The following is a 15,824-nucleotide window of genomic DNA, read 5'->3' as shown; positions in this document are numbered from 1 at the left end:
AGGATCGCGCTTTTTTTGTCTGTGTTGTTGATGGAATCGTGTTTGTCAAGCATGAGGAGATGTCTGCTGCTCCACCATAAAAAGGAAAGTATGATGGTAATGAGAAAGAAGATGTCCCGTTGAGGGAACTCGCGCTCAGGCTTCCTCTCGTCATGCTGCGCGGTTGAGTGTGGCTCAATGTGGCTCCTTCTCCAGGCGGGAGGCGAGGACTTTTATACCCCGTCTCGACAGATAGATCAGAGGGCCTGAGAGGTATTGTCGCATCGAGTCAGAAACTACTTTGAGGAGATTAGTGTAAACCTTTCCTAAATGGTGCAGTGTTCTGGTCGACCAAGAGCCGATGGATCAATTATGACCTGACAAAATACTTCAGACAGGAGCTTTACATGCGGGGCTGAAGTGACAAATCACCAGTCATGATTCAGTAGACAAGCCTAAAGGTTTTCATTGTGATATTCAAATGAAATCACGATCTAATCGAAAACGAATGCCATTGGGTTTTGGGAAACGTCTGCCCCCAGAATTAGGCAAAGTTGCCATTGAGTAAGACTTAGTTTGTGCTTCTGAAATAAATATGCTATAGTCTTTTCTATAATTATTAGGCTACAACAAGGCATACAACGATAATCGCATATGGACAGGATTTATGGTAGCTTGCTCCCTAGGCTATTTAAATGCAATAATGAAACGTTTCATGGTCATGAAGCAGAAATAGGCCTAACTCCTGCAGTCCTGAGCTGACTTTAAATGCATAACAAGTTATGCCTGATTTTATAAACCTAGAATACCATATACTACATTTCAGACAGGCTTATTGTAGACTTCTGGGGCAGTGATACAAGTATCTAGTGGATTCAAAAATGTGGCTTGTCTATAACCAGCGGGACAATGCAGGGTTGACTTCAAAGGCTGTTTTACTGGACCAGGAAGATTAAAAGACACACCAGGAATGACAGGCCACTGGTCACTTTAAGCACCTGAAATCTAAACAAGAGGTGACACAACTTCATTTACACTGTCATGCAAAAGTGCCATCAGTTATTAACGAATCCTTATTAGCATTTCCTCAGAAGGTTTCAACTGGAGCAAGTACTTTTCAATGTCAATTATAGTGAGATTCGTCAACATAACAAAGTCTAAGCACAATGGTCTGTCATACAGATCTTGAAATGGATCAATTGGATCATGTTCAGTATTGAAAATACGATACAGATGTGTTGATTATATGTACAATGAAGACATTTATAATGAGAATAAGACAACGTGCAAGTTTTTCCCAGGGTTTTGAGTCATAACTTTATATAAATACTGAATATTGTACAAATACATTTTTCGGGTACCATTGACTTGTCGAATCATTCAAAAAGACATTGCAGCAGTATGATATATGGCCAAACTGTTGTAACATACGCATGACATTACAGCAGTACGATACAGTTGAAGTCAGAAGTTTACATACACTTAGGTTGGAGTACTTAAGACTAGTTTTTCAACCACTCCACAGATTGCTTGTTAAACAAACTATGGTTTTGGCAAGTCGGTTAGGACATCTACCTTGTAAAAGGTAAAATAAATTGTGCATGACAAGTCATTTTTCCAAAAATTGTTTACAGACATATTATTTCACTTATAATTCACTGTATCACAATTTCAGTGGGTCAGAAGTTTACATACACTAAGTTGACTGTGCCTTTAAACAGCTTGGAAAATTCAAGAAAATTATGTCATGGCTTTAGAAGCTTCTGATAGGCTAATTTACATCATTTGAGTGAATTGGAGGTGTACCTGTGGATGTATTTCAAGGCCTACCTTCAAACTCAGTGCCTCTTGGCTTGACATCATGGGAAAAATCAAAAGAAATCAGCAAAGACCTCAGAAAAAAACATTGTAGACCTCCACAAGTCTCGTTCTTCCTTGGGAGCAATTTCAAAACACCTGAAGGTACCACGTTCATCTGTACAAACAATAGTACGCAAGTATAAACACCATGGGACCACGCAGCCGTCATACCTCTCAGGAAGGAGACGCGTTCCGTCTCCTAGAGATGAACGTACTTTGGTGCGAAAAGTGCAAATCAATTCCAGAACAACAGCAAAGGACCTTGTGAAGATGCTGGAGGAAACAGGTACAAAAGTATCTATATCCACAGTAAAAACGAGTCCTATATCGACATAACCTGAAAGGCCGCTCAGCAATGAAGAAGCCACTGATCCAAAACCTCCATATAAAAGCCAGACTACGGTTTGCAACTGCACATGGGGACAAAGATCGTACTTTTTGGAGAAATGTCCTCTGGTCTGATGAAACAAAATTAGAACTGTTTGGCCATAATAACCATTGTTATGTTTGTAGGAAAAAGGGGGAGGCTTGCAAGCCAAAGAACACCATCCCAACTGTGAAGCACGGGGGTGGCAGCATCATGTTGTGGGGGTGCTTTGCTGCAGGAGAGACTGGTGCACTTCACAAAATAGATGGCATCATGAGGCAGGGAAATTATGTGGATATATTGAAGCAACAGCTCAAGACATCAGTCAGGAAGTTAAAGCTTGGTCGTAAATGGACAATGACCCCAAGCATACTTCCAAAGTTGTGGCAAAAAGGCTTAAGGACAACAAAGTCAAGGTATTGGAGTGGCCATCACAAAGCCCTGAACTCAATCCCATAGAACATTTGTGGGCAGAACTGAAAGAGCGTGTGCGAGCAAGGAGGCCTACAAGCCTGACTCCGTTACACCAGCTCTGTCAGGACGAATGGGCCAAAATTCCCCCAACTTATTGTGGAAAGCTTGTGGAAGGCTACCCGAAACGTTTGACCCAACAATTTAAAGGCAATGCTGCCAAATACTAATTGAGTGTATGTAAACTTCTGACCCACTGGGAATGTGATGAAAGAAATAAAAGCTGAAATAAATCATTCTCTCTACTGTTATTCTGACGTTTCACATTCTTAAAATAAAGTGGTGATCCTAACTGACCTAAGACAGGGCATTTTTTACTGGGATTGAATGTCAGGAATTGTGAAAAACCGAGTTTAGATGTATTTGGCTAAGGTGTATGTAAACTTCTGACTTCAACTGTACGCTTGACATTACAGCAGTATGGTATATGGCCAAACTGTTGTAACATATGCTTGACATTACCTAAACATACTTTCATAATATCTAGTCGTTCTCTAAAAACTTTCTAAAGCACAACTGTAAACCTTAAAAGCTGATTTTACCATCAACAACAAATCTAAAAGGGCACTCTGATACTCAACTCACTACTAGTTGAGTACATGATGGGTCACAATGGATACCGGATGAGAATACAGCGCTATGTACCATGGAGGTGGCATGCCAATCCCGGTGCATTACAATGTCAGAAAGAAAACCCTTTCATAGCAAACTAACTCTGATGATAAGACATTAATCCAGACAGTATAGCAGACTTCAACTGAAGGAGAGGCAATGGTCCACTAGTACCACACCCAGGAGCCAGACCACCCAACATCCCACTGCTGGTTGGCCTCTGAAGCTAAGCAGGGTTGGTCCTGGTCGGTCACCTGGATAAACAGACACAAAGGCCTTTGCTTACGATTTCAGTACACCTTTCGTGTGTCGTCAATATTGGCAAAGTGTCTGTAGTTTAAAAGACCCTGAAGTTAGGCCTGCTTGAGATCCAGTCACTCACAGTTCTGAAAGCAAGTCAGACGACTACACCACAGTTCTAAAGGACAATATCATTTAGCTAGTTTATAAATACATTCCATCTCTCCGATGAGGGAAGGCGTTGCTGGGTTCAAAGGTCAAAGGCTCTTCTCTGGACCGGACAGAATATGGTACCCATGTCTCCTGGTGCGGTTGTTTGTTTTAGCCATGTCCTCAGGACCAGAAACTGTCCCGAAGTAGCACAGCATGCAGGGGTTAACAGCACCCCTCTGTAGCACCGGGGTCATATTCATAAGGGCACACAAAAACAAGTGTTTCTCATTGGAGAAGCTCAGGTAGTCCCTCCCTGTTTTATTCCGTTTGGTAGATAATGAACATAACCCAGATGAGAGGCAGCATAGGTCTATCATGGGGGCCATCTTAGTTCAACAGACACCAGGGAGTCTTGTCTGTGTCACACTCCAGTTTGGTGTTGAGGACAGTGACAGGGGCTCCACTAATAGTCAGCTCCTGTCTCGACTCCAGCTTGTACTGCAAGTTAGTCAACCCGCCCTCAGGGTCAACCTTGAATTGTTCCTTCCAAAAAACGAGGAGAGAAAAACAATGTCAGTACTGTGATTAGAAATACAACCAAAGAGATAAATCCAGTATCTGTCTATCTGAGAATGCAATACAACACGGTAGGAGGTGAATGCATCTCTACCTGTTTCTGTGCAGCCACTCTCTTCTGGTCTCTCTTCCTCCAGGCAGGGTCATGGATGTGGCGAAAGGTTTTATACCCTGTTTTTATCCCACTGGGCCTGAAGAGCTGGCAAACAGAAAATGACAGATTGATTATATTATTCATAGTATTTAGAGACGTGGCGGTAGCGGTTTTGCTGATCTACATGCAAACGTACTCTTGAGTTGTTCTACTACGTAGGGAGAGGTGTCAGATACTGGCGCTAATCATTCATTGGCTTTATCATTATTTTTGGAGTATTTTCAGGGATTAACCCAAATTCTTAGCGATCTCTGTCTCTTTGTGACACGTAAAGGACCGTCCTGGTTTACCTGTAATCCAGCAGTTCTTAGTCTCCTGTAGAATTCATCGTCTTCTCTCCCCCATCCCCAGAACCGGTTGGACATGCCGTTGCACTTTAGGAACACAGAACACGACACAGCTAAAACAACACACCACAATCATACAATTATTATGATCTATCCTGATGCCGAGTCACTTCGCCCTGCCTTCATGTACATATCTCTGCACATTGATCTGGTACTGGTATTCCCTGTATAAAGCTACATTTGTTTATTTTATTTATCTTGTGTTACTATTTTTAAACTCTGCATCATTGGTAAGGGCTCTTAAGTAAGCATTTCACGATAATGTCTACTAGAGGTCGACCGATTATGATTTTTCAACGCCGATACCGATTATTGCAGGGCCAAAAAAGCTGCTACCGATTAATCGGCCGATTTTTAAAATGTATTTGTAATAATGACAATTACAACAATACTGAATGAACACTTATTTTAACTTAATATAATACATAAATACAAATCAATTTAGCCTCAAATAAATAATGAAACATGTTCAATTTGGTTTAAATAATGAAAAAACAAAGTGTTGGAGAAGAACGTAAAAGTGCAATATGTGCCATGTAAAAAAGCTAACGTTTAAGTTCCTTGCTCAGAACATGAAAACATATGAAAGCTGGTGGTTCCTTTTAACATGAGTCTTCAATATTCCCAGGTAAGAAGTTAGGTTGTAGTTATTATAGGAATTATAGGACTATTTGTCTCTATACGATTTGTATTTCATTAACCTTTGACTATTGGATGTTCTTATAGGCACTTTAGTATTGCCAGTGTAACAGTATAGCTTCCATCCCTCTACTTGCCGCTACCTGGGCTCGAACCAGGAACACATCGACAACAGCCACCCTCGAAGCAGCGTTACCCATGCAGAGCAAGGGGAACAACTACTCCCAAGTCTCAGAGCGAGTTACGTCACCGTTTGAAACTCTATTAGCGCGCACCCCGCTAACTAGCTAGCCATTTCACATCGGTTAGACCAGCCTAATCTCGGGAGTTGATAGGCTTGAAGTCATAAACAGAGCTGCTGGCAAAATGCACAAAAGTGCTGTTTGAATGAATGCTTACGAGCCTGCTGCTGCCTACCATCACTCAGTCAGACTGCTCTATCAAATCATACACATAATTATAATAACACACAGAAATACGAGCCTTAGGTCATTAATATGGTTGAATCCAGAAACTATCGCGAAAACAAAACTTTTATTCTTTCAATGAAATACGGAACCGTTCCGTATTCTATCTAATGGATGGCATCCCTAAGTCTAAATATTGCTGTTACATTGCACAACCTTTAATGTTATGTCATAATTACGTAAAATTCTGGCAAATTAGTTCACAGTTTGCAATGAGCCAGGCGGCCCAAACTGTTGCATATACCCTGACTCTGCGTGCAATGAACGCAAGAGAAGTGACACAATTTCACCTGGTTAATATTACCTGCTAACCTTTATTTTAGCTAAATATGCAGGTTTAAAAATATATACTTCTGTGTATTGATTTTAAGAAAGGCATTGGTGTTTATGGTTAGGTACACGTTAGGTACAGTCCTTTTTCGTGAATACGCACCGATTAAATGCAACGCAGGACACGCTAGATAAACTAGTAATATCATCAACCATGTGTAGTTAACTAGTGATTATGATTGATTGATTGTTTTTTATAAGAAGTTTAATGCTAACTAGCAACTTACCTTAGCTTCTTACTGCATTCGCGTAACAGGCAGGCTCCTCGTGAGGCAGGTGGTTAGAGCGTTGGACTAGTTAACCGTAAGGTTGCAAGATTGAATCCCTGAGCTAACAAGGTAAAAATCTGTCGTTCTACCCCTGAACAAGGCAGTTAACCCACCGTTCCTAGGCCGTCATGGAAAATAAGAATGTGTTCTTAAATTAACTGACTTGCCTCGTTAAATAAAGTTGTAAAAAAAAATGATAATAAAATCGGTGTCCAAAAATACCAATTTCCTGTTGTTATGAAACCTTGAAATCGGCCCAAATTAATCGGCCAATCCGATTAATCGGTCGACCTCTAATGTCTACACCAGTTGTATTCAGTGCATGTGACAAATAATTTTATTTTAATATGTACATGAAAAAAAAAGAACATATTGGAGATTTGAAGTGCTGTCTATTATTATGGATAACGAATGATTAACTTAACAATTGGCTAACCTACCATGTGATAATGCTGTTTGGTGAGCAGCAGGATTCCTCCCACGTATGCCTTGTAGTGATACAGGGGGTGCAGCTCTGGTGAGGCCACGTGGAACGGGCCCTCCTCTGGGAAACCATAGTCCAGAGCTTCATTCAGAGGTAACAAGTCCACATCATGCATGGCGATGTAATCAGTGTCGTTACCACTCTCCGTGTAACCAACGTTAATGAGAGAGGCTCTGTTGAACCTGCGGTGAGATATGGGTGGAACTCATTATTTACTTCCAGGAGGAGTCAATATTTCTTTGGTAAGGCGCAAATCAACTAGGCACACATCCAGACTATAGTTCCCCTGTGCCAAGCAGAATTCATCAACAACCATTGGACTGAAATAGAATAGAACAGGATAGAACAGAATAGAATATGTTGTGGCCTTCAGATTAGACAACACTTCTGTTGTAGGCCTAATAACTAACAGGGCAACATAACGTCTTCCATCACTTACCGATAGTGATCCATCTGGTTGATTACAAAGATCTTATGCAGTATTTTCTTGTTGTTCAAGAAGGTGTGCATGAAGGGGACAAACACCAGCAGCTCCTCAAACCTCTCCCTGAAAGGTATCAGGAGGGCCAGCTTGTGAGGACCCCAGGAAGGGTCGTCCGCAGCGGATGCCTGTCTCTCCAGCGGACAAGGCTGATGGGGGATGCGTCCGTCATCCACTACAACCCGGCTCATGTCTCCTGTACAGCTGAGTTGGAGCCATAGGAGGGAGACCAGTACCAGCACCACACACAGACCAAATAGTTTGTAGACTGTGCATTTCTCAGAACAGAATCTGAAAGTAGAAGTAATAGCAAGTCTCATATTGAGAAATGTAGTATAGTCAATCAATGCTATGATGCACACCTTAACCACAAATTGATCAAGTGCCATGCATGTAAAAGTGAGCGGTTTAGTAGCTGAAAGACACATCACATTGCCATTGGAAAACAGCTAATAGTTAAAATGTTTCAATAACTCAAGTTAGGCATTAGTATTGTACATTAAAACGCTTGCACAACCAAACCCACACACACTGTATGCATTGGCTACGTCCAGATTATAAGGAATGGCTGATTTCAAATATTATCGTGCAATTTTACCAGAAAACAAACTAAAATCAATGCACCGAGATTATTTCACACAACCAAATCTGAGAGCAACACACTTCTATTGTAGTCAACTACTCACGGATTACGCTCTTCTGGACGAGGTGCTTTTGGTGTTTCATTTCTTTGAGGTTGAACAATACCAAGAAATGATGTGAAATATTTGCACCATCTTCAACACCTGACTGCAATCCATCTACTCCTGACTGCAATCCATCTACACCTGACTGCAATCCATCTACACCTGACTGCAATCCATCTACACCTGACTGCAATCCATCTACACCTGACTGCAATCCATCTACACCTGACTGCAATCCATCTACTCCTGACTGCAATCCATCTACACCTGACTGCAATCCATCTACTGCAATCTGACTGCAATCCATCTACTCTGCAATGACTGCAATCCATCTACCTGACTGCAATCCATGACTGCAATCCATCTACTCCTGACTCCATCTACTCCTGACTGCAATCCATCTACTCCTGACTGCAATCCATCTACACCTGACTGCAATCCATCTACTCCTGACTGCAATCCATCTACTCCTGACTGCAATCCATCTACTCCTGACTGCAATCCATCTACACCTGACTGCAATCCATCTACACCTGACTGCAATCCATCTACACCTGACTGCAATCCATCTACACCTGACTGCAATCCATCTACACCGGCTGCAATTCTCACACGTTTTTGAGAAATAGGCTAGTGGCCCAATGTAATAGAGATTTAAGGCTTTAGTGTACCTACAGTAGTAGTGTATTTTTTATGATTCACATAGGCCTCACTAGTAGATTAAAAAAATGACACATTTGACTAGTTTGCTAATGTCTTGAAATGCATACATCTGTTCCCTCGTCTAGCCTAATCAGTCTAGGATTGGATAATCTCTCATTGTTAACATTAGAGATACCGTTATGTTTTACCTTCTGTCTTCTTTGAAATAGAGGACTGGTTTTCTTCTTGATGAATACATCATTTTCAAAGTTGCAAATGACAACAGCTTTCAAGGTTGCACAGAAGTTAGCTACTCGTGAAACAAGAGGATGTTGTTGTCGTGATTCTACAAGCGAACTTCTCCATTCTTCCTGGCTCTCTCCTTTGCAGTCGGATTTCGATGTCCAACTGATATTCTTGTCATATTTTTCCTCGAAATGTCACAATATGCCTTTGGTTACTGACATCCCGTGTCCATTTTCTTGTTACATTGGCAAAGCTTTAGCTTGACGCTGGCTAATGACTAGTGAGCTGTCTAGCAGGGGTGTAATAATTAGTCCAAACTGTTGTAAACAGTTTTACAGCTAAAAAAACGGGTGTTTATATTGGACACATTCGGGTAGGTCCAGTCCCGTTTAAGAAACGTTTTGCAACAGAATCGGCGTAATGAAGACGCACCCGGGTGGACACGTGGCAACATAGAGGAGCAAGGGAAATGTTGTTCCTACCCTCCATGACCTACTGCACAGTGAGACCCGTGGATTTCGGGAAACAAAAGAAGTCTAGCAACAAACTATACAAATATAATTTGTTTCGATAATTAACGGTGTGTTTCACACACTACCATACGAAAGTTACATTGACATCATTCGTTAGTTGACTAAAGAGCTTCTACTCAAGAAAATATCACAACCTGTTTTTCTAAAGTTCGCCTAAGACATTGCTCCGGGAGAAACACATGATCAAGACTAAACATTCCCATGCATTTGGGGAACTACAGAACGCATTCCCTATGGATGGACCTTCGTCTGATCTATTTTTATTTGGCAAAGTGTCTAGGGAAATAGTAATTCAAGCTAGCTAGCCAAAGGTCACAAAACTTTATATTTGAGTGCAATTTAGACAAGTTTTCAAATTGACAGAATCTGAAATATCCCCACCCAAAATAAACCATTAAAATCAATTAAATTAATATCATACTCAACCTCTGACATCTAACCATAACAAAAGGCAACAACAAAAAGCACCAATGAACTAACACAATTAGGAATAATTTTAGGATAATCATGGATAAACAAAAAAAGATTAACTGAACAAAGCATTTATTTTTTGCAAAAATGATCCAGTATAGTTCTTATTGTTTTATGATAGACAAGAAGCAAAGACTGCTTTCTGGCTAAATACTTTAAGTGTACAATTGATATTTACCCACAAATCAACTCCTTGTATATGATGAGAACTGGAGCAAACTGTTTAACTGGACAGCAGTTCTTTATTGAATTAAATCAGTGTCTTCAAAACTCTACTTGAGAATTTGTAGAAAGGAAATGGACAAAACAGAAGCCAAAAACACCATCTCTCCTGGTTCACTTAGATATGCAGTATAGATGGGGGGAAAAAAAACAAGCAAATCTCTTTAAATCAATATTTACTTGACCATCATCAAGTCAATGGATTGTGATAAGTGAACATCTTTGGCAGTGTATTCAGCAAGTTAGGGAGAAACTGTGTGAACTGCTCACTTAAGCAAATGCATAGCTAGTATTTCACATTACTTTTTTTTCTTCCATAGAACTACCATATTAACAGACACTATCACCACCCTTTAACTAAAATGTCATGTTTCTTGTTTCACTTTCCAGCTTTATAAATGGACCATTAAATAAAACACAGACCGAGCCCGTATTCAGTAAGCGTCTCAGAATAGAAGTGCTGAGCTAGGATCAGCTTAGACTTCTAAATCAAAATGAATAGCAAGGGGTAACAGATACTAGATCAGCAAGCCTACTCCAAGGTGCTTTGTGAATACAGATACTGGCTAACAAGACAGGAGAAGGTTCCACATTTTCAAGATCTCCATAAAAAAAAAAAAATATGCTGGATGTCTTTCTGTTTCTAAACACACAGACCATGACTGACACTAAATACATCAGGGGTTGAAACGTAAATTAATTTGAATCTAAATAAAAAAACATCCAGATACAAAGACCAGTATGCACACATGACCAAAAATACATTTCATAAATCAAGTCACCATTTCTGTTGTACAGCTCTAAACTAAAAATAGGTGCTCTCTCTCAGCTAGTAACAAAAAACCCATTACAATGCATGTAGAGTGAGAACATCATCTAATTAGTTTGAAAACACACCTGTTATTTTGAGAGAAAAGATGCAGCCTATAATATGACTGGCAGTCACAAACAGAAATATATTATGGGGGGAAGCATGTGTTGAAAAAAAAATACAAGTGGTTTTAACTTTCCGAAGAACAATGTTTGATATCATCAATAGTAAAAAAAACATTTTTTTCCCCAGCCTAAAGTAAAACATTATGTAGAGGATCATAAATAAAACTAATTGCAGACTGATACCTTATAGAAACAGGGATGGGGAATATCAAGGTCATAAAAGGGTCTTAAAAATCCAAAAGCAGAGCCCTATCAAAATGCAAAGTAATTGGGTGGTTTTCACTGATAGGATGGTAACTTCACCAGTCTGCACATATACTTCTGGGAGCAAACACACATTCTGACTGATGTTTGAGTACTGCATTCAGACCAGGGTTGGGTTCATTTCACTTATCAATTCAGGAAGTGAATTTAAAACCTGAATTGATGAATGAAAAATGCCTCATAGAAAACAATGGGAGAATTTTCAATTGAATAGAGTTAAAGTTCACTTCCTGAGTTTACTGATTTGATCCCCAACCCAGACTCAGGTAAACAACAAAATGAGAGTGCAGGTCTACACTAATTTCTTGGCTTCGAAGAAACTCTTGAGATGTCTCATCTGCCAGAAGCCAATGGCCACCAGGATCAATGTCTGAACGATGGACCACCACAGAACCCTCTGGTTTGTGCTCTCACTGGTCTGCCTGAAGCGCTCCTCGCGGTACTGGAAAAGACAGAGCAATTATAAATACAAATAGTAGCACACAAGCCAAGGCAATCGATATCTGAACTAGAGGTAAATATGGAATTCAGCAAATGTCTTAAATCAAACTGCCTTGAAAAGACTGGTATTTTAAGGAGAAAACATTGCACCAAATGGTTCGTTTTGCTCATTGTGTTTTACGGACCACCTGTCGGTAGACATCTGACATTATTTTAGTATTTTTCTACATGTAGAATCAGTTTGTAAATTACAGCCAGCTCTCTTTTCAGAGGTGCCAAGAACTCATGGCAAGCAAACACTACCAATGTGTCAAGGGCTTTACTCAAGAGCTGATGTAGACTTGAGTTAGAATTGGGCTCCCAAGTGACACAGCGGTCTAAGCAGTGCTAGAGGCTTCACTACAGACCCTGGTTAGATCCCGGGCTGTATCACAACCAGCCGTCATCGAAAGTCCCATAGAGCGGGGCACAATTGGCCCAGCGTCATATTACGGACATATTTAATCAACCCTTATCACAGTCTGCTGTTCCCACATGCTTCATGAGGGCCACCATTGTTCCTGTTCCCAAGAAAGCTAAGGTAACTGAGCTAAACGACTACTGGGGGCCCCACAAGGGTGCATTCTGAGCCCTCTCCTGTACTCCCTGTTCACCCACGACTGCGTGGCCATGCACGCCTCCAACTCAATCATCAAGTTTGCGGACGACACTACAGTGGTAGGCTTGATTACCAACAGCGACGAGACAGCCTACAGGGAGGAGGTGAGGGCCCTCGGAGTGTGGTGTCTGGAAAATAACCTCACACTCAACATCAACAAAACAAAGGAGATGGTCGTGGGTGGACTTCAGGAAACAGCAGATGGAGCAGCCCTCTATCCACATCGACGGGACAGTAGTGGAGAGGGTAGTAAGTTTTATGTTCCTCGGCGTACACACGGACAAACTGAATTGGTCCACCCACACAGACAGCATCGTGAAGAAGGAGCAACAGCGCCTCTTCAACCTCAGGAGGCTGAAGAAATTCAGCTTGTCACCAAAAGCACTCACAAACTTCTACAGATGCTCAATCGAGAGCATCCTGTTGGGCTGTATCACCGCCTGGTACGGCAACTGCTCAGCCCACAACCATAAGGCTCTCCAGAGGGTAGTGAGGTCTGCACAACGCATCACCGGGGGCAAACCACCTGCCCTCCAGGACACCTAAACCACCTGATGTCACAGGAAGGCCATAAAGATCATCAAGGACAACAACATCTCAACCATTGCCACCCCGAGCCACTGCCTGTTCACCCCGCTATCATCCAAAAGGCGAGGTCAGTACATGTGCATCAAAGCAGGGACCGAGAGACTGAAAAACAGCTTCTATCTCAAGGCCATCAGACTGTTAAACAGCCACCACTAACATTGAGTGGCTGCTGCCAACATAATGACTCAACTCCAGCCACTTTAATAATGGGAATTGATGTAAAAAATGTATCACTAGCCACTTTAAACAATGCCACTTATTATAATGTTTACATACCCTACATTACTCATCTCATATGTATATACTGTACTCCATACCATCTACTGCATCTTGCCTGTGCCGTTCTGTACCATCACTCATTCATATATCTTTATGTACATATTCTTTATCCCTTTACATTTGTGTGTATAAGGTAGTAGTTGTGGAATTGTTAGGTTAGATTACTCGTTGGTTATTACTGCATTGTCGGAACTAGAAGCACAAGCATTTCGCTACACTCGCATTAACATCTGCTAACCATGTGTCAGTGACAAATAAAATTTAATTTGATTTGATTTGGGTTAGGCCGGAGTAGGCCGCCGTGGTAAAGAAGAATTTGTTCTTAACTGACTTGCCTAGTTAAATAAAGCTTCAATTTAAAAAAAAAAACATTTAAAAATGTACTCACCCTCTGATAGTTCTGCTCCTTCTGGATCTGGTCCACTTGCTCCACCAGCTGTCTCACTCTCAGCTGCAGCTCTGTCAGCTTGTCTTTAGCTGCAATCTCTGCATAGTTATTGGTGTGCTCTCCCACTTGGATGTCCAGGTGAACTCTCTGAGGGTGGTTCACAGCAATTCAGAGGAACATAAACATGGGTATTTTCAAAACACTTACACCACCCCCATCCCATATTGTATCCTGCCATCAGCTTTTCTTATTGACCCACATTGTGAGTGCAATAGCCTTTTCCCCCCACATTTGTCCCTTTCAAAACACTTACACCACCCCCATCCCATATTGTATCCTGCCATCAGCTTTTCTTATTGACCCACATTGTGAGTGCAATAGCCTTTTCCCCCCCACATTTGTCCCACTAATGTACTTACAAGCATTCCTCCAGCGAAGAGGGCAAACTTGGAGGAGTTGGAGTGAAGGCAGATCTGATGTTCTCCTGGGGTGTGAGAGGAGAAGGTGAATCTTCCCTCTGATCCATACTGACGAGACAGGATCACCTAGAGTCCAAACAGGAAACACACAGAAAGAAGAAAGAAGGTGAATCTTCCCTCTGATCCATACTGACGAGACAGGATCACCTAGAGTCCAAACAGGAAACACACAGAAAGCAACACTTTTTCAGTATAATTACTATTCAATTTAATGTAGGTTGGTTTTTAATTATTCTCACAGGCTTCTCTCAAGAGAATACCATATGATGTGAATGATACTGGTTGCAGTGTAGCATCCTACCTTCTCATCAGGGTCTTTCACCTCAACAAACATCCCCAGACCCTGTGTGGCAGGAAGGTACTCTTCTTTCTGTTTGTCGTACAATTGTGTACGATAATTTCCTTTAAAAAAAAAGAGACAAAAATGTAATTGTTTACACATGCCAGCCAATGACTGCTTCTACCGGTCTTATCCTTACAAGTGCCTAGCTAGAGGGTAAACTGATAGGTCAGGGTGTCGTTTCAGGACCTACAATATGGATGGTACGACAGTAAAATGTAGTTACACTAGATATGGTTTATATTTATTAAAAGTATCCACATCATGATAGTTGTAGCTAGTTGAGGACATCAATATGACATGTGTCAGGTTTTTGTTAGATATAACTGCACTGTTGGAGCTAGAAACATGAGCATTTCGCACCTGTGATAACATCTGCAAATGTGTACGCCACTAATAAAACTGTATTTGATTTGTATAGCTAACGTTAGCTAGCTGGTTAACTTAGTTAGCTAACCTGCTCATGAATTTGAGAAGCTAGCTAGCCAAGTCTGTCAACAAGTCAACTGAAAAGTAAGTTTACAGACACATTTAATGTTGGCTGGCTAGCTTTCTAGCTAACTAACTAGATTGCTGGTTAACGTTAGCTGACTTCCCGAGGCTAAATAGCATAGCAATCCCAAGATAACGTTACTGACCGATGATCATGGTTTCATCCGGAATTTCCTCTATGAAGCATTTCTTCTCAGTCTCCCCGATGTGAAAGTACAGCGAGGAGACAAAGGTGTAATAAACGTTCAAAAGCAAAACTAACAACACACAAGACTGCATTTTGACTGCCACCATCTTCCAGGCGATGATAGACGAAGGATGTTGTGATCTGAGTCTGCGCGGACACCAATGCCACGTAACCTATCGCTTATCATCGTCCAATCAACACTCGAGTTAGACTTGTGGTTATGGTAGTTCTAAGTAATGTTCTTCCGGTTTCATGATTATGCATATATTATTATTATTTTTAAATCCGACACTAACAATGCGAATGAAAATAATTAACTGATAGTCAGTTAATTAGATGGCTTAATTATTTTCATTCGCATTGTTAGTGTCGGATTTAAAAATAATAATAATGTATGCATAATCATGAAACCGGAAGAACATTACTTAGAACTACCATAACCACAAGTCTAACTCGAGTGTTGATTGGACGATGATAAGCGATAGGTTACGTCTTCAATTTAGACATCAAATAGTTTAATCAGTAGTAGAGCTTCACTAGAAA

The 15,824-nt window shown here is 41.0% G+C and overlaps 2 protein-coding genes across 4 annotated transcripts; both read right to left on the bottom strand.

Moving 5' to 3' along the window:
- Positions 1 to 2,989: 2,989 nt before the first annotated feature.
- On the bottom strand, positions 2,990 to 9,414 carry b4galt7 (xylosylprotein beta 1,4-galactosyltransferase, polypeptide 7 (galactosyltransferase I)). Of its 3 annotated transcripts, none has more exons than XM_024383443.2 (7): positions 8,967 to 9,414; positions 8,116 to 8,157; positions 7,388 to 7,720; positions 6,905 to 7,130; positions 4,703 to 4,786; positions 4,353 to 4,457; positions 2,990 to 4,225 (listed from the first exon to the last, which is right to left on the bottom strand). In XM_024383443.2, the coding sequence occupies exons 1-7, from the start codon at positions 9,017 to 9,019 to the stop codon at positions 4,070 to 4,072; spliced, it is 999 nt and encodes a 332-aa protein (XP_024239211.1). In that variant the 5' UTR covers positions 9,020 to 9,414; the 3' UTR covers positions 2,990 to 4,069. The 3 variants fall into 3 exon arrangements, with proteins under 3 accessions (XP_024239211.1, XP_042159365.1, XP_024239213.1); XM_042303431.1 differs by lacking the exon at positions 8,967 to 9,414 and adding an exon at positions 8,544 to 8,932 and having other exon boundaries at positions 8,116 to 8,361; XM_024383445.2 differs by lacking the exon at positions 8,116 to 8,157 and having other exon boundaries at positions 8,967 to 9,411.
- An 815-nt stretch (positions 9,415 to 10,229) lies between these two features.
- LOC112221273 (transmembrane emp24 domain-containing protein 9) lies at positions 10,230 to 15,428 on the bottom strand. Its single transcript, XM_024383446.2, has 5 exons — positions 15,241 to 15,428; positions 14,564 to 14,664; positions 14,203 to 14,328; positions 13,784 to 13,930; positions 10,230 to 11,871 (listed from the first exon to the last, which is right to left on the bottom strand). Exons 1-5 carry the CDS (start codon positions 15,386 to 15,388, stop codon positions 11,722 to 11,724), a joined length of 672 nt encoding a protein of 223 aa, XP_024239214.1. The 5' UTR covers positions 15,389 to 15,428; the 3' UTR covers positions 10,230 to 11,721.
- Between the last annotated feature and the right edge of the window lie 396 nt (positions 15,429 to 15,824).

The sequence above is a fragment of the Oncorhynchus tshawytscha genome, linkage group LG21 (genome assembly GCF_018296145.1).
Source record: "Oncorhynchus tshawytscha isolate Ot180627B linkage group LG21, Otsh_v2.0, whole genome shotgun sequence".
In the NCBI taxonomy this organism is placed as follows: domain Eukaryota; kingdom Metazoa; phylum Chordata; class Actinopteri; order Salmoniformes; family Salmonidae; genus Oncorhynchus; species Oncorhynchus tshawytscha.
This window is presented reverse-complemented; position numbering and strand designations above follow the sequence as displayed.